Source organism: Lindgomyces ingoldianus (assembly GCF_010093535.1).
Source record: "Lindgomyces ingoldianus strain ATCC 200398 unplaced genomic scaffold BDR25scaffold_30, whole genome shotgun sequence".
In the NCBI taxonomy this organism is placed as follows: Eukaryota; Fungi; Ascomycota; class Dothideomycetes; order Pleosporales; family Lindgomycetaceae; genus Lindgomyces; species Lindgomyces ingoldianus.
Genome location: NW_022985191.1, coordinates 758,660 through 779,550, shown reverse-complemented (window position 1 = coordinate 779,550; position 20,891 = coordinate 758,660). Strand labels below are relative to the sequence as shown.

General features: G+C 49.7%; 8 protein-coding genes across 8 annotated transcripts; 3 read left to right on the top strand and 5 right to left on the bottom strand.

Annotated features, from left to right (window-relative positions):
* Positions 1 to 140: 140 nt before the first annotated feature.
* Positions 141 to 1,249, top strand: BDR25DRAFT_358895 (uncharacterized protein; the record flags this gene model as incomplete). The annotated part of the gene is made up of 8 exons (XM_033696009.1): positions 141 to 151; positions 190 to 309; positions 363 to 379; positions 459 to 532; positions 557 to 875; positions 908 to 926; positions 957 to 1,149; positions 1,181 to 1,249. The coding sequence occupies 8 exons, from the start codon at positions 141 to 143 to the stop codon at positions 1,247 to 1,249; spliced, it is 822 nt and encodes a 273-aa protein (XP_033544211.1).
* A 1,306-nt stretch (positions 1,250 to 2,555) lies between these two features.
* BDR25DRAFT_173805 (uncharacterized protein) lies at positions 2,556 to 3,500 on the bottom strand (the record flags this gene model as incomplete). The annotated part of the gene is made up of 2 exons (XM_033684157.1): positions 2,556 to 2,936; positions 3,171 to 3,500. Coding segments are annotated over 2 exons (711 nt in total), but the record flags the coding sequence as incomplete, so codon positions are not given.
* A 2,550-nt stretch (positions 3,501 to 6,050) lies between these two features.
* Positions 6,051 to 7,804, bottom strand: BDR25DRAFT_305745 (uncharacterized protein). Its single transcript, XM_033690473.1, has one exon. It carries the CDS (start codon positions 7,598 to 7,600, stop codon positions 6,155 to 6,157), a length of 1,446 nt encoding a protein of 481 aa, XP_033544209.1. The 5' UTR covers positions 7,601 to 7,804; the 3' UTR covers positions 6,051 to 6,154.
* Positions 7,805 to 9,078: 1,274 nt separating this feature from the next.
* BDR25DRAFT_235023 (uncharacterized protein) lies at positions 9,079 to 12,337 on the bottom strand (the record flags this gene model as incomplete). The annotated part of the gene is made up of 2 exons (XM_033685497.1): positions 9,079 to 11,852; positions 11,902 to 12,337. 2 exons carry the CDS (start codon positions 12,335 to 12,337, stop codon positions 9,079 to 9,081), a joined length of 3,210 nt encoding a protein of 1,069 aa, XP_033544208.1.
* Positions 12,338 to 13,160: 823 nt separating this feature from the next.
* Positions 13,161 to 15,745, bottom strand: BDR25DRAFT_267541 (uncharacterized protein). Its single transcript, XM_033687056.1, has 2 exons — positions 14,243 to 15,745; positions 13,161 to 14,195 (listed from the first exon to the last, which is right to left on the bottom strand). Exons 1-2 carry the CDS (start codon positions 15,683 to 15,685, stop codon positions 13,314 to 13,316), a joined length of 2,325 nt encoding a protein of 774 aa, XP_033544207.1. The 5' UTR covers positions 15,686 to 15,745; the 3' UTR covers positions 13,161 to 13,313.
* A 325-nt stretch (positions 15,746 to 16,070) lies between these two features.
* BDR25DRAFT_267537 (uncharacterized protein) lies at positions 16,071 to 17,442 on the bottom strand (the record flags this gene model as incomplete). Its single annotated transcript, XM_033687055.1, has 4 exons — positions 17,319 to 17,442; positions 17,166 to 17,272; positions 16,261 to 17,116; positions 16,071 to 16,207 (listed from the first exon to the last, which is right to left on the bottom strand). The coding sequence occupies exons 1-4, from the start codon at positions 17,407 to 17,409 to the stop codon at positions 16,071 to 16,073; spliced, it is 1,191 nt and encodes a 396-aa protein (XP_033544206.1). The 5' UTR covers positions 17,410 to 17,442.
* Positions 17,443 to 17,629: 187 nt separating this feature from the next.
* On the top strand, positions 17,630 to 19,130 carry BDR25DRAFT_267535 (acetoin dehydrogenase-like protein). The gene is made up of 4 exons (XM_033687054.1): positions 17,630 to 18,146; positions 18,191 to 18,486; positions 18,531 to 18,615; positions 18,663 to 19,130. Exons 1-4 carry the CDS (start codon positions 17,983 to 17,985, stop codon positions 19,018 to 19,020), a joined length of 903 nt encoding a protein of 300 aa, XP_033544205.1. The 5' UTR covers positions 17,630 to 17,982; the 3' UTR covers positions 19,021 to 19,130.
* A 779-nt stretch (positions 19,131 to 19,909) lies between these two features.
* Positions 19,910 to 20,590, top strand: BDR25DRAFT_317104 (uncharacterized protein; the record flags this gene model as incomplete). Its single annotated transcript, XM_033691652.1, has 1 exon — positions 19,910 to 20,590. One exon carries the CDS (start codon positions 19,910 to 19,912, stop codon positions 20,588 to 20,590), a length of 681 nt encoding a protein of 226 aa, XP_033544204.1.
* Positions 20,591 to 20,891: the final 301 nt, after the last annotated feature.

The window sequence follows — 20,891 nt, the reverse complement described above, 5'->3', positions numbered from 1 at the left end:
AGAGAGAGAAAGCCTTGAGTGACTTTTGAACCCGCGGGAAGAATAGCTGACGGAATTGAGATGGTGTGCAGATAATGGTTGCGAGGCTGGAGTCATCCACGAATTTGCAAGAGAGCAAAAAAAAAAAACAGTCTACCTCGATGGAATATTGGTAAGAACGTAGATCTGGTGGGGCATGTGCACAGAGAGGCTGTCTACAGAAACAGGAAAGCGTGAATCAAGAACCCTTAGAGGGAAGCGTGAATTAGAGATAGGGGAGAGGCAGGAAAGCTTTAAAGAGCGAAATCTAGAGACAAGAGGGCGCGATAGGTGAGTGGATGAGACCTTGCGGGGGAGTTAAGATATGAGGTCTGATCAACCAGAATAGGTGGCGTCACCTGTGAATAAGCTTAGCATCCTGAGAACCTACTAGTGAACAGCAATAACATCCACTCGTACCCATTGACCTCCCTGTACAGCAAATATAGCGGTGCCAAATTTTGAATTTCAGAGAGCCATCATTTCAAGGCGAAACCCTGCACTCTCAGCGGTTGTGATGTGTGCGATCGGACCTCAGGCTACGGCTGGCCTCTTTTTCGTTCAGCGGCGTCAAAATCGTACCGCAGTGGAGTCCGAAGGAAGACGAACATTTGCTTATAGCAAAATAATGGCCTTCGCTCGAACGAGTGACGCAATAACGCACTCTACCTCGATTGGGCTTTGGAAATACGTCTCAAGATTTCGTATCGTGCTAGTTGCTGTAGTGTTGGCGGTGGCGCTAGGTGCAATGAGGGAGCTAGGGTTAAGCAGTGAAGAAGTTGTCATAGGATACTATCCTACTATAATTACGGCTTTTGGAGAAGTAGACAGCTTGCCTAGTGTTGTCGAAGTTGAAAGTGTGGGTAACTAGAGGGAGAGGAGGGACAAGCTGCTTCTCGGAATGGAAAGTGATGCAAATGTTGGCGAGGAAGATAAAGAAAACGTACCTGGGTAACGTGCCTCCTCCTTGCTGCTCTTCTTTTCTCTTTTTCTCTCATCGTCGTTTCCCAAGTCTTTGGTAAGCTGATCATGTCAAGGGCACAGCTGGCCTGTATTAACTCTATAATTGAACAAGCAGAGATTCTAGACACAGTAGCTTCAATAAGGAGACGGGAAACTTTTTTAGGGGATGTGATTAGGCTAGACGCCTGCTAGACGGTAGACGGCATTTACTAGACTTACGGGCTATCTTTCTGCACCAACACCAGGTCTCAGGAATACAACCAGATGAAACAAGAGGACATCACAACTCTACACCATATAGAAAACTTAGCAATAGCAGAAGCCTATTCTTCAAATTACCCTGCGGAATAGTCTAATCACCTTTCTAGTACGAAGGATATTGCTGTTTCAAAGACTAGATGCTAACCACAAAGGAGACAAGAAGGGGCATGAAGCCCAGTAGAATAGACAACCAAAGAAACAAAATTCCTCTGCTCTTACCAGATGTGCCAATGCAAATAGCAAGGACAGGAGCAGCCGAGAGGCCAAAAAAGACCCAAGAGAATACATAGGGACCCATGATACGCGTGTAGAAACCCGCCACCAACAAGGCAAGAACTAAGACGACCCACCAAGCCTCTTTTCTCAATAAACTTTTGAAACTGCTTTGAGTATCGCCTTCACTAACGTAGCGGTTGGGGAGAAGCGACTTTTCATAAGCAATCGATCCACCCTGCAGATCCTTTGTGACACGGCGGCGTACTTTGGATTCCGGCAGCATGAGTATGTCCTTCGTGCTGGTCTCTCCAGCTTCTAAGAGCTGTGTGTTCATAGAGTTTGCGAGTTCTAGTACAGCTTTGAATTCCCCAGCCACACCTGTCCGACCACTTTCCTTCATTGTGAAATGCGATCGAATCGATATGGTGACAACGCCAATGATCCAAAGCATGCATAGTACAAGCATGATGTAGAGCTGAACAAAGGAGAACCCCCATTTGTAGTTCTAATTGAGCAATCAGTTGAGCAGTAGATATGAGGCAGGACTCTAATACCTCAATAGTCTGGCAACTGCCACGGGACTTTATATCATTAATGCTATATGTCTTGTTTCCGTGAAACCATAAATTACGTGAACTATTCTGAAAAGGCTGTTCCTGCGTTCTTGGATCTTTCCAATAGGCGCCAAGAGAATCGTAAGGCAAGTAATATGCCGAAATATTCAGAATAGGAGGTTTAAGGGCAGTACCTATGAAGTTCGAGGGTTCGTTTGCGAGACCATAAAATCCGTACGTCAAAGCATCTTGTAGTGAAATATGTCAGCAGTTAAATCAAGCTTGACTCAGAAAGATCTCCCGCTTACAGGATGTGACGTTTGTCTGTATGCGGCACTGCTCATGTACTTCTTGTGTATATGCACCAGAATCACAATCATGTTTCCAGGTACCAAATGTGAAACGATGGTTTTGGTAGTATCCATCGACCGTTAGCACTGGCTCGTCTACCCAAAGGATGTTAGTACGGAAATTTGGTATGGGACTCAAGATATTCTCCTCACCAAAGGGGCTGTCCCACGTTATCACATAATCACCTGTTTTGCCGATTCTCCACCCGTCGTGAATAACGTATAATACAGGGCGGAAGCCGTCGAAAGGAATGTAATTGTCGCTCTCATCCAGCACGTACGACTTAACGTTCGCGCTATAACCAGTCATAGCACCAGCAAAGCTTGGGAAGCTCCAGATGAAGATCATCGTAGCAATCATGAACACCATTGCAATCTTCGAGCGCAACCCACGGCGGAGTGTGAAATCTCGAGCTAAGCGTGGGACAGCGACCACATGTGAATCATTTTGTAGGAATACTGTCCGATAGGTGTTGAATGTAACGGGCATAACTTCCATAGAGACTGTCACATACTTGGCAAACACCTTCCACGATGTGACTGCAATAAGAGCTTGACCACCACGCCCGCAAACCTGCCATCGTAAACCGTTAGTCAACTCCGACCCTCATTAAGAGAAATCGACTAACTTCTTGAGGATGATAGGACCGTGGTGAAGAAGTATACAAAAGTGGTAGGTAAAGAGCAAGTTGTGATGATAGGCTAGCTGTAAAGTACTCATAGCGGTGATGGAAAGGAGAGGGGTAACGGTGCGTGTGTTGAATAGCTAGAAAGAATAGCAAAGAGATATTCCGCATCAAGCACTCACAACATCCCAAACAATATCAATGACTTTAGCCTGGGTGAAAGACAGATTGCCGTGGCCGAGCGTGATCTGAAAAAACCCCGACCCAGACCAGTATTGAAACGACTCGGGGTAAAGATCAAATGCTCCATCGGGCTGGCAAGCTAGAAAATTGGTACTAGGTATCGAGCGAGTGGACGTGCCAAGCTGAGAAAGAATAGCGATGCTGAGGCAGAGGCCAGCAAACCATACTACAACGAGGAATCTGATGCCGCCCTTACGCCACCGAGTGCGGATATCATTGCGAGCTTGGCGGTGACCTTCGCGCCAAAAGCTGGCGCAACAATTCCGTCTCTGTGGTGAAGCGGATCGCATATTTGCTATCAGATTGTGTATTGTTCAGCAATAAAGCAATCGGGGCCAAGTTAAAATGAAGACTGGCAAGTGTGTCGCGGCGCGATATTGTCGCATCAATGCAGCACTATGGAAGGCCCAAGTCTCGAAGAATGCGATGTCATGCTCCAATACCAGCCCAAGTCGTGTAAATATACAATAATGGCGGACTTTTTCAGCACAGCCTCTTGCTGTTAATTTGTCGCAATTTCCGGTCATTGTCTTACCACAAGCTTAGAAGTGATACAGTTGAAGAGCATGGGGAGGCGCACTCGATTGGATGACCGCACGGCCACAATGGTCTACCCCTGTACGTCCTGATCCTTCACTTCTGGCCACACTGAACTATAACCATAAGGCATCCACTTAATCCTCCTCCCTGCTCCGTGTGCCGCTTCATTCCTCACTTTAATTAGTTGTAGTACCATATATGTACTGGGCACAGTCGCAGTTAGCGGCATAGGATTTAGTCCCGTAGCCATATTATCGACCATAACAGCCACCATCACGGCACCCTTGCTGGAGTCAGCAACCAGTATACGGCTATCGTGGGTAGCGCCCGTAGAATTGTAAAGGCTATGAGGGGTGTCGCAATAGCCGAACACCTGCCCGCCACAGCTGATCTTCCCTTGGAAGACGCTATCGCGGCGGATGCATCTGCAGGTGAAGGACCTTCCTATGATGGAGTGCTGTTGCAGACTGTCTAAATACTTAGTCATCAATTCAGGCGGAATAAGGCTGGAGGTGATCTGTTGGATGTTGGGTTGAGGCGGCCGAGAGAGTGTCCGCACTACTCTACTGGCAGCGGTGGACGCATGAGAGTCATGATGCCGCCTCTTGGATCTTCCATCTCAGCTCGTACCGTAATGGCCTCAATTTTGGTGATGATCCCGTCGTCCACCTTGACTCGGAGTACAAGAAACGCCTGGGGCGCTGTGTTCCTGCATCAGTCCCCAGTGTGCAGCGGTGTCACTTTCTAATTCTGCACATCTTGCAAGCGTACTCTTCTACACTGGGTTTTGAGAACTAGCCAAGTGTCAACCATAACCCATTGCCGATAGCAAGGAACTGGCTGTTCTCAGAATATCGAACATTTGGAGCCATTGGTAAGTCAGATGGGTCATGCAGTAACGTAGCTTAGAGGACCTTGTCTTATATATCATCGATGTAGGCTTGCCCAGAATTTGCCGGTCTCCCAGGATCAATGGATTCACTAAGAGCTCGAAGTGCCGTACTAGAAGCAAGGGATCTGCTACCAAGCCGACCTCATTCCATAAGGAACATCCGTTAATGTCATTCCGATTAGGAACAATTTGTCTCCACGTAAACAGAATCCCTCCGTGGCACCAAAGGCCCTCAGGGCATCCACATGGCTAGCTGCACAAGCCCACGCATATCGAACGTGATTGTATTGGTGATAGTTAAGTGCGATAAATGAGTAGTTCCCTCGCATAAGAATACTCTATTCAAACCCAGCTTCGACGCCAGCTTCCAACTCACAATCATCGCTACCACTATCTTTTTTCACCCGCATTCATAGCGTCTACGGCCCTGCGTCTGTTCTCAGTCCTACTTGATTGCGAATAAGCGTTTCGGGAAACCACTGCCGGTCAAAGAAGTATATCTAGCAACAGGTCTGCAGCTGATCACCTTGCAGGGAGGAATGGTTAAATGGGATTTGCCACGTTATCAGAATCGACGTCGTCTCTCCGGAGACGACCTCCGTCGTAGTCTAACAGGCTTTCGTTTTGCTGTTGCACTTGTGGAACACCTTGGTCTCGTTGTTGAAAGCATGCAGCTGCCCGCACGAGTACGAGCGGTGTGGATTTGAGCCGCTTTTCTAATATCGTCGTACTGTGTTTGTCTACCTTCTCTCCTGATATATTTTGCAAGAAAGCTTGCGGCCGGCGTCGTCTATTGCTCAATGGGTATGATATCGCTCTCCTCCACTAGTTGCAACGCCACGCTCCTCGTCTGACCGGTCAATGTTTCCCATTGGTTTACTCCGGGGCTCTCCTAAGTGAAGTCACGGAGTCTGCCCCCTATCTGCGCAAAGCGACAGAGTTGTTTTGGTCACGTGATCGCTTGCTGCACATGGTCGTCCTACATGACAATGTTGTGTTCAGCCCCAGACCAATGTCGTTATCCCCTACCTATGTTCCAAACGGAGACTTTACATTCGGATAAGAGCCAGCCTGAGTTGTCCCGTAGGGGTGTACACGTAACACTATCTTCTACTCTAGCATCTCTATTCGTAGCTTTATTTAAAAATTAGCTTTTGTTAGTCTTTTATTCATATGTTTACAAGTTTAGTTGATTATTTTATATCTATTTAGTTTACCTGGCTTAAAATATTTAGAAAGATTTTTAATAATTATTACGTTTCTGCTCTACTTTTACTTCTATATATATCAATTAAATTAGCAATAGAGAAAGTAGTAAAGCTGCAAAGAAAATCAAATAAAAGAAATTGCGATGCGATACACTTTTAGAAACGCAAACCTAAGACTCCTTCTATCTTCTCAAATATATGTCCAAATAACAAGACTTTTTGGTTGTATAAAAATAAATAGCGCAAGTAGGATCTTTGGAATGGAAAGTGGGTTCCTAACAAATTAATGCAAAGGAGCTGTGTTAGGGGAAAACATAATTCTCAGGGGATCTGAATATCGGGATGGAGGACTCGTCCAAGGTTCCCCTAGAACAAACCACTCACTTCTTAGCCTCTGCCTTCCCTCTCCATCAAAGCTCCCAACCCACTTTGCCGGCAAAAAGTCTACCCAAAAGCCACCAGTCTGATCCATATTCGCATCGATAACCGTACTCCAGAGCCTCATCTCCTCCGTCGGCCACCCTTTCTCATCTACCTCCATCTCCTCAATCTCGATGACACGGTTGGACACGACGACATGCTGCTCTGGGTCCCAGAGGCCCTCGCGGGGTGGATTGAGAGAAAGGAGAGAGACGGCTTCGCGGCGGGTGGTGGGACACCGACAGCGCGTCGCGGTGAAGTATAGGGAGGGTATGATGGAGATTTCAAATGTAAAGTTTGCAGCAGCGGAGCGGGAAGATGGTTTGGCTTGGGGGTCCTCGAGGTTCCCAAGGTCCATGAAATTAAAGACGATTTTCGCGTGGTGCAGGAGCGCTTTGAAGCTGGAGAGATGGGCGTCGAAGGACATTTGACGGACGTCTGTTGCGCAGGCTGCGAAGATGTAGGTTGCGTAGTAGGATAATTTTAGGGCGCTAATGGTGACCTTGTCCTCTAAGGATAATATCTGAGAGCATTCTAGCTCTTGAAAAGCCTCGTACCATGCGCGGTGGCATTCCAGGATCCCATAGCGGCGTAGAAAGTCCTCCACCGTCACTGGGATTAGCTGGATGAGCTTTATGGCCATTTGGCGGGTGAACACGATAGCAGCGTTCCGTATCTCGTGATAGGAAGACTGGGCCTCACGAATGCTAGTGAAACGTCGCTCCTGGAAGGATTGCGGAAGTGGACACGGTACCGCGAAGTCGTCCTCAACACTCACACCATACAAGAGAGCAGATGCCATTCCCCGAATGAACATTGGCACAAGCTTTTCTTCAATCATATCCGTTGGAGTGGTGGAACCGCTTTGAATCCCTTCAGGCGTTTGGATCGGCGAGTCAGTCTGGCGTGTTTGCCGTAACTCAGAAATGATCTTAAGTCCATTCCTCATGTGTGTGAATGCTGTGTGGTAATCTGCCCGCAGAAACTCGATGCACACGAAGAGAACACAAGTAACAAGCCCGATTTCGGGTGAGTAGGACGGCTCAGCTATGCGGTGAACGAGATGCCTAACAGACTTGTTGTAGTGAAGCAAAAAAAGTTTGCGTTTATCACCGTTCGTAAACCCTAGCCGAGCATGCTTTAAACTGCCTGTCTCCTGCCTACTGAGATACCCTAAAGCGACAAGGGCGTGACGCACTGCTGGTTCCGTGTAGGCCATCTGAAGGGATATCCGCGACCAGAACTCGTTGTCGAATCTGCTGGCCAGAGTGGGCCCAGCACAATAATGGTAGAACTCCAGATCGTGCATGTTATCACCGAATCCGGGAACCGTTGGTATGGCACTCTGGAAACCGGATGCTTGATTGTGGCTGAACACTTGGATTTGGTAGTCTTGCTTGGTTTGGGCGTACCCGTCACATTTGCGGCCTGTACTAGTGCACCTGATTGGGTCAGGAAAGGGACAAGAGAGGCTAAGAATAAAGGATACCTCAAGCAGCTAGGTCGCTTCTCATCACACTTGACACGGCGTACCCTATACAGATATCAGCCAGTCATCTATTGAGCCTTTTATGAGCATTTATTGGTTCACTGATGACGTGTATGTCTACCTACTTGCATGTTCTGCAGCCAGTCTTTACCTTAGGGTTGGGTCTGCGGGTATTCTTGGTTAACTGAACACCGTATATTGGCCACATGTCTAGCAGATTTCAGAGGTCGTGACCAAGTTGATAGAGATCTCTAATTGTTATTGCGTGAATGTGGATATCCGAATAGAGCAATCAGGGGTTCGCTGTTGCTCCGCAAGTACCGTCATGCAAGAGATCCACTAGACTTTGCCCTTTGAGGAATGGGCCCCTTGCACCGCCACAGACATTACGTGTATTTCGTCAGCAAGGCTCCGAAGTAGAACCGACAGAAGGCAAGTGCCAGGTGGGGACTTTTTTGTTACGAACAAGCCAGTAGCAACGTTGTAGAAACCAAAGATGATCACAGAATCAGTGTTGATGCTTGAGTGACCGGGTCACTCGCGAAGTAGGAACACGATGATGCGCAGGGGAGCTTGGGACACTAGGGGACACTAGGTTACGTGGTCATATCCCCAGCTTGGAAAGTGATATATGCCCTAGACTAAGCGGTCAAGGGACGAAGGAGCCGAGAAAGTTTTATGAAGCTGTTTCTAATTTTAACCTAAGAGAGGAGGAAGTTTAAGTAACGTAATTTACCGCTATGCTTAACTCAGAACCTGTAGGTTCATGACATCGGATTAGTATGGGAAAGGCACGACAGGTGCATGGGAGGTTCGACGCCATTTAACAGGAAGTCGCAGACTAATACCCGCGGTTCATACGAATGCCAGACACTAAACTCCTTAGACACTCCCACAATTAATGTTTTTTGAAATATTTCATTGTCTACCGATAGGTCAGGCAAGTTGAAGGCCACCAGTCAATCAGATACCCATGAAGCAGAAGCTATCTACTCCTAAATAGAACCTGCTGAAACGGCAGATCACTGCTAACAGGTCTGTGCCGGAATCTATTCGGGAAGAAAGTGTGATTCTTCCAATATGTCCGAAGACGTCCTAAACCCAAAAACTGCCACCACCATTTTAGTGTGCTCTGGCAAAACCGCGACCCTCACCATCGCTGTCCTGAAGCAAAATGATTTCGAAATTCCTGAAGCATCTCATACACGCACGAACCCGAAACCAGCATTAGGTCCCCGCAGCAAGGCTGGCTGCTATCACCACTCCAAGCGCCTCCGAACCCTCTACGAACTATCAGTTCACCTGAACAGGGAGCGAAGGTCCTCCAACCTCTTCCTCGCAACTTCCTCCTTGCTCATTTTCTCCCTCTCCATAGCCAGATTGGCCAAATCCTTCTTCTTCCGTTGTAAGATGAGCATCTTCTCCTCGAAGCTATTCTCCATGATGAATCGCATAATAGTCACTGGACGCTTCTGCCCGATTCGATGGACTCGATCCACGGCTTGAGCTTCGGCAGCTGGGTTGAATTGTGGTTCCATGACGTACACTTTGTTCGCTGTGGTGAGATTGAGTCCAAGACCACCAGCCCCCAAAGAAATGAGGAAGATCGTAACATTGGGATCATTGGCGAAGGCCTCAAGAGACTTGTTCCGTTGTTCACGCCGCATGCGACCATCGAGACGGGTGTATTTATGACCATTGTCATCCAGGGCAACCTGAATGAGATCAAGGTGTGACGTCCAATACGAAAAGACAACGCTCTTGATCGGTGGCTCATCCGGGTTGGCCGCACTCTCTTCCTGGTTCTTCTTCAGTTCAGCAAGGAGAGCCTTGGTCTTCGTATGAGGCCTAATATATCGTCCTAATTTCTTGGCCAGCTTCGGATCTTTCTTCAATCGCTCGCGCTCCTCCTGATCGTCGTCGCGCTCATCGTACTTGAGTTCAAATAGCGAATTGCGAACATGCTGCTCGCAGTACTGACAAACAACAAATCCATCGGCTGTGGCCAACTGGTCCCACTGTGATTTGAACGCCTTAACGTGGCGGGGGCAGATAACGTGATAGCAAGGAGACATATAACCGATAATATTCTGTTGCTCCTCGTCCTCGTCCTCATCGTAGCCAGTTTCATTAAGTACCCTCTTATTGCAATGCTGACATCTGTCAGTGTCGGTTTCGTGAAGTAGCTCTAGCATCTCGTACGCCTGTTTCTTAGTCAAGACCGGGGTGTCATCATCCTCATCAATTGCCATTGGATTATCCCAAGTCATTCCATCAGTCAGTTTTAATGCTTCGTCAGAAAGGAGCTCACGGCCATGTGCACAGATGAGTCGAAGGTTGAGGATGGCCGTTAGAATCCGCGCGTAGACACCTCCGCCCAGCTTCGTCTTTGGCCCAGATGTTACGGCATTGACTTTCTTAGCAATATCATTTTCGAACCACCGGTGGAGCTGTTCTTCATCCGTGGAGAACTTAAGCCTCACTTCAAGGTCAACCCGCTTCGGAAGCTCTACGAGACCATCTTTCAACCGTCGTAGCGTGACCGTGCTAACAATAAGCTGAAGCTTGGGAACAACTTCCGCGTCAGCATTCTTGAATGGAGCAAGGATGTGATGATTAAAACCCGCCGTCTCGTGGAATGGCCTAATTCTCAGAAATTTGAGCAATGCCCCAAGGTCATCCAACCGATTCTGAACTGGAGTGCCCGTGACAGCCCAACGACGCTGGGCTTCAAGCAGCATCGTCTTCTTAGATTGGTTTGTCACTGCGTTACGGATAGTATGCGCTTCGTCCAAAACAATCCGGAACCAGTTGATCCTGCTAAGGGCCTTGGACGCATCAAGGACGTCAGAGCCAACCATTTGATATGTTGTGAAAACAAGATCATGGTCGGCGAGAGTCTTCACATCAAAACGCCTCCGCTCTGGGCCGTGATAAGTGCAGATTTTTAGAGGAATGTTGTCACCGAAGTGTTGTTTCAGTTGTGTGGACCAATTGTGTAGCGTTGTCAACGGGCAAACAAGTAAAGTCGCTCTACTGTTAGCTGTCTGATGTCCGCCATTGTGCATGGAAGGAGCCTTCTGAGCAAATTCTTTGGCCTGGGCTTGAGATTCAGAGTCGACAATAAGAGACAAGATGCTGAGTGTCTTGCCAAGGCCCATCTCATCTGCTAGGATTCCGCCTAAAGCGCTTGGTGGTTTCCGGTAAGTCTCCTCGCCAGTAATGACGTTCCGGAAGACCTTGCTGCCATTGCGTCTATATTTCGTTTGATACAGCGAATCTGGAAGTAAACTATCCTCAGACCGGTCCTGCTCTCGATCCCACATGAAATGAAGAGCCTGCTTTTGATGTTTCATAAGACTGGTCTTGATTAATTCGCTCTGCTCTCGTTCAGGTATATCCGCGGTGTTGGGCAACGCATCGAACATATTTTGGACGTCGTACCGAATTTCTTCCACGCTCCGTAGCACGTAATTACCGGAACTGGCTGCATAACCCGTGTTTACCCCTTGCGTTTGTCCGGCATCAAACTCTACGTCCCTTGGTGGAAACGAGCTTGAAGTCTGGGGGTTGAAGTATTCGTACTTTTGTATGGCAAACACCGGGTCAATGAGTTGGATGTTCTTAGTCTTAAGATATTTACCGACATCATGGGCGACCTTCCGAGGGCAGTAGAGTTGAAGTGACATTGCGATGAGGGCCGATGTAGGTGTTCCAGATGGTCCTTCGTTGGGCTGCTTTCTCCGTGACTCAGTCACGCCAGACCATTTAAGTCCACTCGCACTTGCACCGTCCATAAGTGGTGATAAACCTTGAGCAGTCTTAAGGTCCACTCGGCCGAACTCCTGCCCGGTTGGGTCGACAACGAGAATAACGTTTGTGCTCCTCCCTGTCCGACGAAAGCGGAGCTCGATGCGTGCTTGCTGGCCATAGTTACCCTTGTACTTAGTGGGATCGGGGAAAGGCACCAGGTGGCATTGGACGTATGCCTGCTTGATTCGCCCGATACAGATGATTTGCATACTGTTATCTTTGACAACTGTAATTTCTTCGTCTTCGTCATCGTCATCGCCTTGGATTATGTAAGCCCAGATTCGCGCTTGATGGAAAGATCTACTAACTCAAAGTCAAATCAATTGGAACCGGTAAGGACGCAGATTGCGCCTGGCCGTTCTGTGAGTTGAGATTCAGGCCGCCGCCGCCGCCGCCGCCGCCGCTTTGCACACTGGGCTGTGGTTTCTGCTGTTTGCGCTCATCTTCAGTCCTCATTCGTTTCGACGGAGATGCCGTTCTCTCGTGTACGTTATGCATGCGCTCGATGAAAGCCATTTGGCCTGTAGCGAGTGCTGCGGGATCGGCATCGTCAGTGGCGGGACGCTTGGGTGCAGATTTCTGATTGAGGAGCGCACGTGGATTGTAAGGATGTTGGACTTGCGGAACGACCCGGTTGTCTTGATGTTTTGGGGTGTCGTTGCCTTCGCCAGTTAGTTCAGATGATTCTGGTATGCGCAGATGGATTGACTCTTGAGACGGAGTCGTGTCTTGATCGTGTTGCATGTCTTGAAGGCGAGAAGACCGAGGCTGAAACTGTAGGTCTGACGTATCATAAACGGAAATGGTGGGAGTGGACGAACGAGAGCTGGTGTGAGTAATGGTAGGGTTGAACAAGTTGTCTCGACCTAAGGCCGACACCATAAATTCCTGAGGTGACGAGCTCATCCCTGGAGCGTTGTTCATGATAGTTGAAGAAATTAAAGAGACAGGAATCAAGGGAGAACGAGAGGGGGATTAGGGTTGAAAGGGATTAGAAGGAGGAGGAGAAGGAGAAGGAGAAAGAGAAGGAGAAGAGAGAGGGAAACTACCTTGCTTGCGAGCTCCCCGTGGGTCAAGAAGAAACCTTGGGTCCATGGTGGCGAAGGAGTTGGAACAGGTGCTATGACATGTGAGAGAGATTGTTTTGGAACTGCCGGTGTTGTGTATACTTTGTTGCGACAATTTATTGCCCTGAGAGAACTCATACGGCTTTCACGGCTTCACTTGTGAAGGTCCACTTCTGGGTCGCTTCGAAGCCGCAAGACGCTGCAGGCAGAGAGGCGGCCAAGCCCATCAACGAATATAGAGGATCGCAATGAGGGAGCTCGTTGGAGAACAGATGCGCCACGACATGTCAGGCGGCGGAGAGTCATGGATGCCTTTTTGTAGGTGAAGTCACGACGTTAGCGGTCGGCCGCGGGTGTGGCATGGTGTGGCGCGTACTTGGTCTGTGCATCGGAACCATGGAAAGCGCAAGCTCACGTGGACATTGTAACAGGCTGACAGATAAGCAAGTGGGGGTAAGACACAGTGGCCGGTCAATAATTTAACTATATGAATAATTACCCAAAGTCTGCGAAATGCCAGTGTACAAACTACAAAGTTGAAGAAAAAAATCAACGCCCGAAAATGCAAGCTTGCAAAACTCCCGCCCCATGCAGGCTCCCGTCATGCAGTTCCCTGGTCTAATGATATACCACCCATGTCGCATAATATTACATCAACACCAAGTAAACACAGGATTTTTACTTTTGACCATTTCTAGCCTTTCCACAATAACTCTCTTGCGATTGCTATCCAAATCCTCATTCGCCGCGTACCCAAGATCGCCCTCGTCGTCATCACCAAGCATAATCGCGTTGTGACTTCTTCGCGTCGTGAACGAGTATCTCCTGCGTCTGGGATCGGTTTCACCCCGGTGCCGTCGAGGTGAGTCGTAGCTCATACGTGGTCGGTGGTTTGGCCGACCATTGGTGAGATCAGCAGGTCTATCACCGATAGCCCGTGATGTCCAAGGTACCGCTTGCACTGTGGCGGGCGAGAGTGGACCTCTCATGCTCTCTTCGCTCTCGCGGACATTTTGCGAACTCTGGTGTCGGGACAAGTTGAAGCGATTCTCGTTCGCCAATTCAAGGGGAGGTGAAGCCATCAAGATATCAGACTGAGGCTTCTGTGGAGGGGTAGACAGTGCCGTTATGTCCATCTCTTCCTGCTCTGTGCTCGTCCGGCGACGATCAGCCCGCTGCTTGCGCCTCATTTCTGCGGACGGTGCGCGGAGAGGCACGGCAATGGGGATTTCGACCAAGTCGTCCCACACGCAGACTCTTGCTCTTCGCGTAAGTTCTAGGGGTCCATGATCAGGAGTCTTCAGGGTTTCGACAACATTCCACGCCTGGCCCTTCATAACAGCGATTTGCTTTGCGTACATGCGCTCTTTGAAGTCTGCGTCCTGCGTGAAGCACTTGCGAAGCTCAAGCTGGGTGTCACTCCACCACTGCTTTGATGTAAGAAGGGGGAGAAAGTGGCGGCGGGTTGCTTCGGAGAAAGGCTGTCCGATGAGGGATACAGGGAGGAAGAGCCAGCCAAACGGATAGCTACGCCACTGCAATCATTAGCTCAGAATGGGCCGGGTATGTAGAAACTGCTTACAGCATCGGGATGCTTCCATGGCCATGACAGACTGTTGTCAATAGCCCCAATGGACATGGTGGGTGTCGGTGCATTGGCCAGTGGAGTAGTTGATCGGCTCGTCGCTGTCATCGGTTCCTGCCGCTTGTACGGATCCAGCTCAGACATAGACTGCCTAGTGTAGTCGCTGGGGCCGTCCTCGCCATCCGCGGGACCATCCATTCTGGGTGGTTCAGCAACGATGGTTGCTGCTTGCGCCTTTTGGTCAATTTTGATCATCCAATTGTCCAAACCCCTGTCCGTATTTCGCATGATGTAGTCTAGAATGACGAGCTTTTCCAACTGTTCTCTGAATGACTGCTGCAGAGGTTCAGTCCAAAACACGCTCCGCTGCCGCGCCTCTTCGGCAGTGTCCGATCGTGACCGTTCCTCATCCTCGTCGTCTGACTGCGGCCCGCTAGGCCGGCATTCCTCCGCCCATCTCCTCCGCTTCTTCTTTCGCAGGGCGTTATCCGCCCGGAAGCCCGAACTATGCTGGTCTGGCCAGGGGTGCTCCTTCAGAAAGATGTTCGCGTCTTTATAGCCCTTCAAGAAGACCTGGAAGCTCCCGACCTTCTCCGGCAGCGGCTTCTTCTTTCTGTAGTATGCTCGGCGATCCCAAAAGTCGTAGTGGAAAGATTTCGACGAGAGGGAGACGATGTCGGTGTAGGGTACGAGGTTCGTGCGGAGCTGGGAGTCGAGGACGTAGGCAGCGGCTTCGGAGATGTAGCTCAGGTTCGGAATAAGGCACGCTCTACCAAAGAAGAAGGGAAAGAGATTCCGGTGGATCCACTTGGTCCATTTCGGATTTCTTGACGCGTAAGGTTCTTCGTCTTTGGGCTTGAAGACGCCCACCACCTTGCCGTGCGTGTTGCAGGCGAAGTAGCTGCCAGAGCTGCCTTGCGAAATCAGTTTGGGATGTGTGCCCAGCTCAATGGCCACCCTAACACTCTCTACCGTGTCGTCGAACTGCAGCTTAGTCATGCGGTCGGAGGAGCCCTCGTAGTCGAAGGTGAGCGTCTCTGCGGTGGCCGGCCGCACCCAGTCCGGGGCCTGGAACACGGAATGGTGGATCTCCAGCTGCTGTTCCTCGGGTCTGGTTTTGGACTTCTTTATCTTGAATTTCTGGGCTATCTCGTCGGCCCATCGCTCCAATCTGGCGTTTATTGCCTTAATGTCGACTCCCGAATTGCTCCGCCCGCGTCTTCCCTGTGCGCCTTTCCGCAGAGTAGGTGAAGAGTCTCCCGATGCACTAGGCCGCTGCATATGCGAATATCGCTGGGGCTGGATGGCGGCATATTGCGAGTTAGATAGGGAGTTCTGGTGGAAGTCATCTTCTGAATCATGGTCATAATCGTCCTCGTCCTCCTCGGCCTGTGCTATTCGAGCATAGCCAGATGTCGGAGGTCGTCGGTTCTTAGGCATCGTAGTATAAAGAGCGGGAGGGAGGAGGGGAGGGGAGTGGATGGTTAACGTGGTCTTGTGCTTGAAAGGGGAGCCTTGAATTGTCTTCTGATGACGGAGGTGCACCCCAGTCTGATCGGCGCCCCCGGTCTATTTTCGGCATAGCTCCCTTCGCGCGTCCGACAGGGAAAGGCGGCCAGGACGCGCCAGGACGGCCAGGACGACGAGTATTGAACATTTCCGATGAATGAAGCACTGCCTTGCATATTGATATTTGACCGTTTTTTATATCTTCATCGAGAGGATATGGGTATCATTGTCTACCATCCACCAATGCCAAGCTATATAATCGCCCATGAGGGCGACCTCTGCCCGCCAAAACTGCGGATTAGAAACACATTTGCAACTAGAAGCTATCGTCGAGATCGACTTGACGCCTCACAATGCTCGGGCTATCATCCTCTTCCCCTTCAAAGTCACTTGTAATGTCTCCTCCAGCCGTCATCAGCAGATCCTCCACAATACGTTTGCTCGCTTCACGAGCTGAATATGACATTAGCAACAACTTGTTGGAAACACACAGTTCGGATACTCACCAGGCGTCTGAAGTAGTCTGCTCTGCGGGATGTGAAACTGCATAGTCTTCGGTGGACTAAAGTCCAGTCCATCCTCCTCTACTTCGCTGTCGCTGTCAAATACTCCCCTGCTCTGAATGGGGTTGAAAGCTTGCTTCCCCCTTCCGGGCGTATGCTGAACACTCACGCCCGGTGTCCTGGGTGCTTTTAGAGGCGAAGAGAAAATGTCGGCGCGCAGTTGTGGAGCGGGGGAAGATGGTGGAGACGAGTCCTCGGTCCAGCGTGAAAGCGCAGGGCGGCCTTTGTTGGCTGTGCCAGGAGTGAGTCCGACGAATGCTTTCTGCCTTATTTCGGTGTGGGGCGTTGCAGCAATACGGTAAGTCTTGTCGAGCATGCGATGGAGGAGGGGATCTTGATTCACATGCACCGTCTTCTTGGTAGTGGTTGGTGGGACGAATGGAGACGACTCCGGCGTCATTGTCATATCTGGAAGAGCTTGGTTCTTGCCAGGTGTTGTTGGTTCCAGCCCGGGAGTGCGCGACCCGCCCTCCATCTCCCGTTTGAGGGCTTCATATGGAGACGGGTACTCCGCGAATACTGGTTCTTTTCCGCCTGTATGGGGCGCCCGTGGCGTGCTATGTGCGTGCGCAAGAGAGGGCGAATCGAGCGTGGAGGTATCGTCGAAGTCATTATCAGCATGGGAGGAGGACGGTTTGGGGGGTGTCGCTGTCGCGCCGGTCACAGTGTCTTCGGCGGTTTGGTCATCATAGAGTTGAGAGTCTTGGGTCTCTTCATGCGCAGTCGATTCGTCTTGGCCAGGATCCTCGTAGCCAGAGAGGGAGACATTGGCGCTGGCTTCGAAGAATTGTTTCCAGAACTGCGTAATATAAACAGCTGCGATGATGCATATTGACACGTGGATATACCTTGGAGCCTTCCCAAACTGCTTCCGAATGTTTTCCATATTGCTCGACGATCGGCAGAACATTTGCTGTCACGATGCGGTGCGCTCGGCTGAAGTTGTGATCGATTTCTGTTATTGTTAGTCGGGCATGTGGGGTAGAGGAAATATTGTTTACCTTGCAGGGTCAGCGTTATTGACTGCTCCAACTTCTCCAATTCTTCTGTGAGAGTCAGGTTCCGCGACGGGGCGACACTCTGGCGAGACATTTCGCCGGCTCTGGTGTGTTGGTGGACCCCACGATGCGTTCCAATACTGTCGTCGATGCCGGACGACCACGACGCGTTTTCGGATCAAAGTTGGCACGAGACCGGGCTAAGACGAAGAGGGACTAGCCACTTCTTGCGCCTTCCCCGCACCATTCACCCCGCTACACCTTCCTTTCACAGAACACCTCATTCCCCGCAGCTTGCTTTCCCCCAGCTTTCTCAACCCCCCTTCTAGGTGGAGAGGGGTAAAAGCCCTGAAAATACATCGGGTTACCTGATGCAGCAGTCTGAGACTCCGTTACTCTTCAAAAGCCGTAGCACTCCTCTGATTCGGCTTCTGACCTGTACGTCACATTTTGGGAAACCTTGTCAATCAGGGTTCATAACCTCAAGCTCAGTTCCTAAGAGGGGGTGGTGCATCCTCCGTACATCCGACCTGTGTGATGGAGCCATAGTCCGGGGATAACGGCCGGGAGGATATATATGATGCGGAACCGCTGGTGTTCTTAGTTGATTCCGAATGCTCCAGTCTCTCCTTCTTCTCTTTCATCTTCTCTCTAAATCTCTCCAGTCATGCCTTTTCGAATCCACCCCAAGAGCCTCTGGCAAGCTACGTCGAGGCTTGCAACCGTGTCACGTGTAACCAACCAAACTCCGCATTGGATCCGGCAATATGCCGCCCCAACAATGGAGCAGCGGAATCGGACGGCTATTGTAACAGGTTCTTCTCGGGGAATGTGGGACACCCGCCAAACTGGAGATCACGTCTGATTGTTCACAGCGGTAAAGCAATCGCCCTACGTCTTGCCCAGGATGGATACGACGTCTGCGTGAATGATGTACCAGCCAATAAATCCGGCGCTGAAGAAGTGGTATCCGAAATCAAAGGCATGGGCCGGAAATCATTCTCCTACATGGCTGACGTCTCGAACCTTCAAGAGGTCCAGGGCCTGGTAGAGGCTTCAGTATCCGAGCTGGGGGCCTTGAACACAATGGTTGCGAATGCGGGGATTGCTCAAGTCAAAGCGTTGTTGGACTTGACAGAACAAGATCTTCGACGCATGTTTGAAGTGAATGGTGAGGTCACATAGATTCACAATGGTTCCTGCTCAATGAGGCAGTGTACGGCGTCTACAATTGCTACTCAACCGCAGCAAAGCAAATGATCAAGCAAGGCAACGGAGGCAAGATTCTTGGGGCGGCAAGGTTCGTTTCTGTCCGCTCATCTCTTCTCTCTAATCGTTCCTCCACAGTATCGTCGCCTTCAAGCCCTTTGCCCTACTCTCCCATTACTCCGCCAGTAAATGGGCTGTCCGTGGCATGACGCAAGCCTTCGCGATGGAAATGGCGACGCACAAAATCACGGTCAATGCTTACGCTCCCGGTATTGTCGGTACTGCCATGTGGGATTTGATTGACGAGGAACTCGGCAAGATGAAGGGCGCAAAGAAGGGCGACACGATCAAGAAGTATAGCTCAGAGCTGATAGCATTGGGGAGGACCAGTGTGCCAGAAGACGTGTCCAATACGGTGAGCTTTTTGAGTAGTCCGGATTCGGATTATATGACGGGGCAAACGATTGTCATTGACGGTGGGATCATCTTTACGTAGGGACATCTAGATGAAAATGATTGGTTCGTATTTAGAGGCTTCCGTTTCTCACTTCATCCGTTTGCTCTGCTAGATTTATGCTAGCAGTTGATCGCGAACGCGAGTTTGAGAGCTATGTAAACACAAATCAGCTGCATACACCTCTAGTTGCATTTGTTCGGGAATTCTACCAACTTATCGTCTCAAATCCACATTCCCTTCCCGAACCTTTCCCACCTCAATGATTTATATGGCCAGTCCGGCTGGCCAAGAAGCACAACAGGGCTCCGCACTATTATTACCCCCCAAATAGAGACGTGCGGTTCACGCATGTCAGGGATCACTATAGACAAGAACGGTGCTAAGAAAGCAATATCAAGCCGACCTTGAAACCATAAGAAAGGAGCGGGACAACTTCAAGGAACAGCTCAGTGTTCGGAGTTGGAGCAGAAAACTTACCAAGTGCATCGAATGCTTACGAATGGAGTTCAAGGCAGTGAAGATGATTCCCTTACCCGAAATTCATGAGGCAGAAAGACATTGGTTGGGCCTCCACTTATCTCGGGTTCTACAGAGGATGAGAGGCCACTCACGAATCAATCAGCTTACCGGATGTCAAGCATCCTGTAACCCATATCTTTATCGGAAAGACACAACAGCGTGTCAATCATTCTACCGCCTACCATTTCCGTGTTAGTTCCTTCAATCCCTTCTCAGGTCAGTTTGCTTAACAGGGCAATCAATGTATTAATTTCTCACAAATGTCTTCCGCTTTTCGTTTGCGCAACCCACAAACAATTTTCGTGTATTGCTTCGCATATAAAAGCATTTGGTTCGTTTGAGGGATCCGATCTTTCTTTTCGCTTATCTCAATACTAACGAACTCGGAAAGTGTACCTTTAACACTGCAATGGCCTTCTACGACTCGTTTCCGAGTCACCGGGGCATACCCAAGGACCGTCACCCTTCCGCATACCAAGGGTTTGGCCGGGAACATTGGGCACGAGAAAAACATGTTAGACAGGAACCTCTTCGAGCTAGAGAGACCCCCAGGGAACATAGGGAGCGACGGGCTCCTAGACAACCGGATCCGCCTGCCCAGCGCGACAATCTCGACCACAGCAACGAGAATCATGAAATCTACCTTTCGCAGGTTCTAGCCGAACTTAGGACTGAGAAGAGAAAGAGAGAAGCCGCCGAAAAGAGGCTCAAAGACAAGTCAAACGCGCTAGCAGAAAACGAAGCCACTTTCGCAGCCGTCATGGACCAGTTCCAGCATCTGCAACTGCGTGAAGAGCATCGCAAAACACCACTTGAAAAGCTCCACCACAACGACCTCCATGGCATTCAGCATCACCACGAGCAAGGGGCAATGCGTGAAGCGGAAAAAGAGGCTATGGGAAGAAAGGATATAGATATCATTCGGGCACAGATGATGATTTGGGTAAGGCAGCTTGAGCATATAGAAGATAGAGGGAAGAGGGAGGTACAGCGATCTAGGAGCGCGGAGATGACAAGCGTCGTATGTGGCATTTGCGAGATAAAGGGGAGTATGAAGTGGGCGCTGGAGTCTGCGCTGTTCGATACGTAGATACTGAGCTCCCAAAGAAAACTGTTCTAGAGCATTCAAAATCTTGTAACTTCAAACAGAGTAACGTACAATTTGTAGATGTTATGCTTAGCAAGCTTTTACGTATGATAACAACGCGTGTGATTATTTCGCGTCGTTTCCGACAAGCAGAGCTTATAAATTTATTCTCTCCCTTCATATAAGTGAGAATCCGCCCATTCTACACTCAGAACCAAGCCTCTGTTCACACGAAGCTTAATCTACAAGATATTTCCAATGTCTGCTTCCTACCCTCCACTTACTTGGGGGTCTCACCCCATCC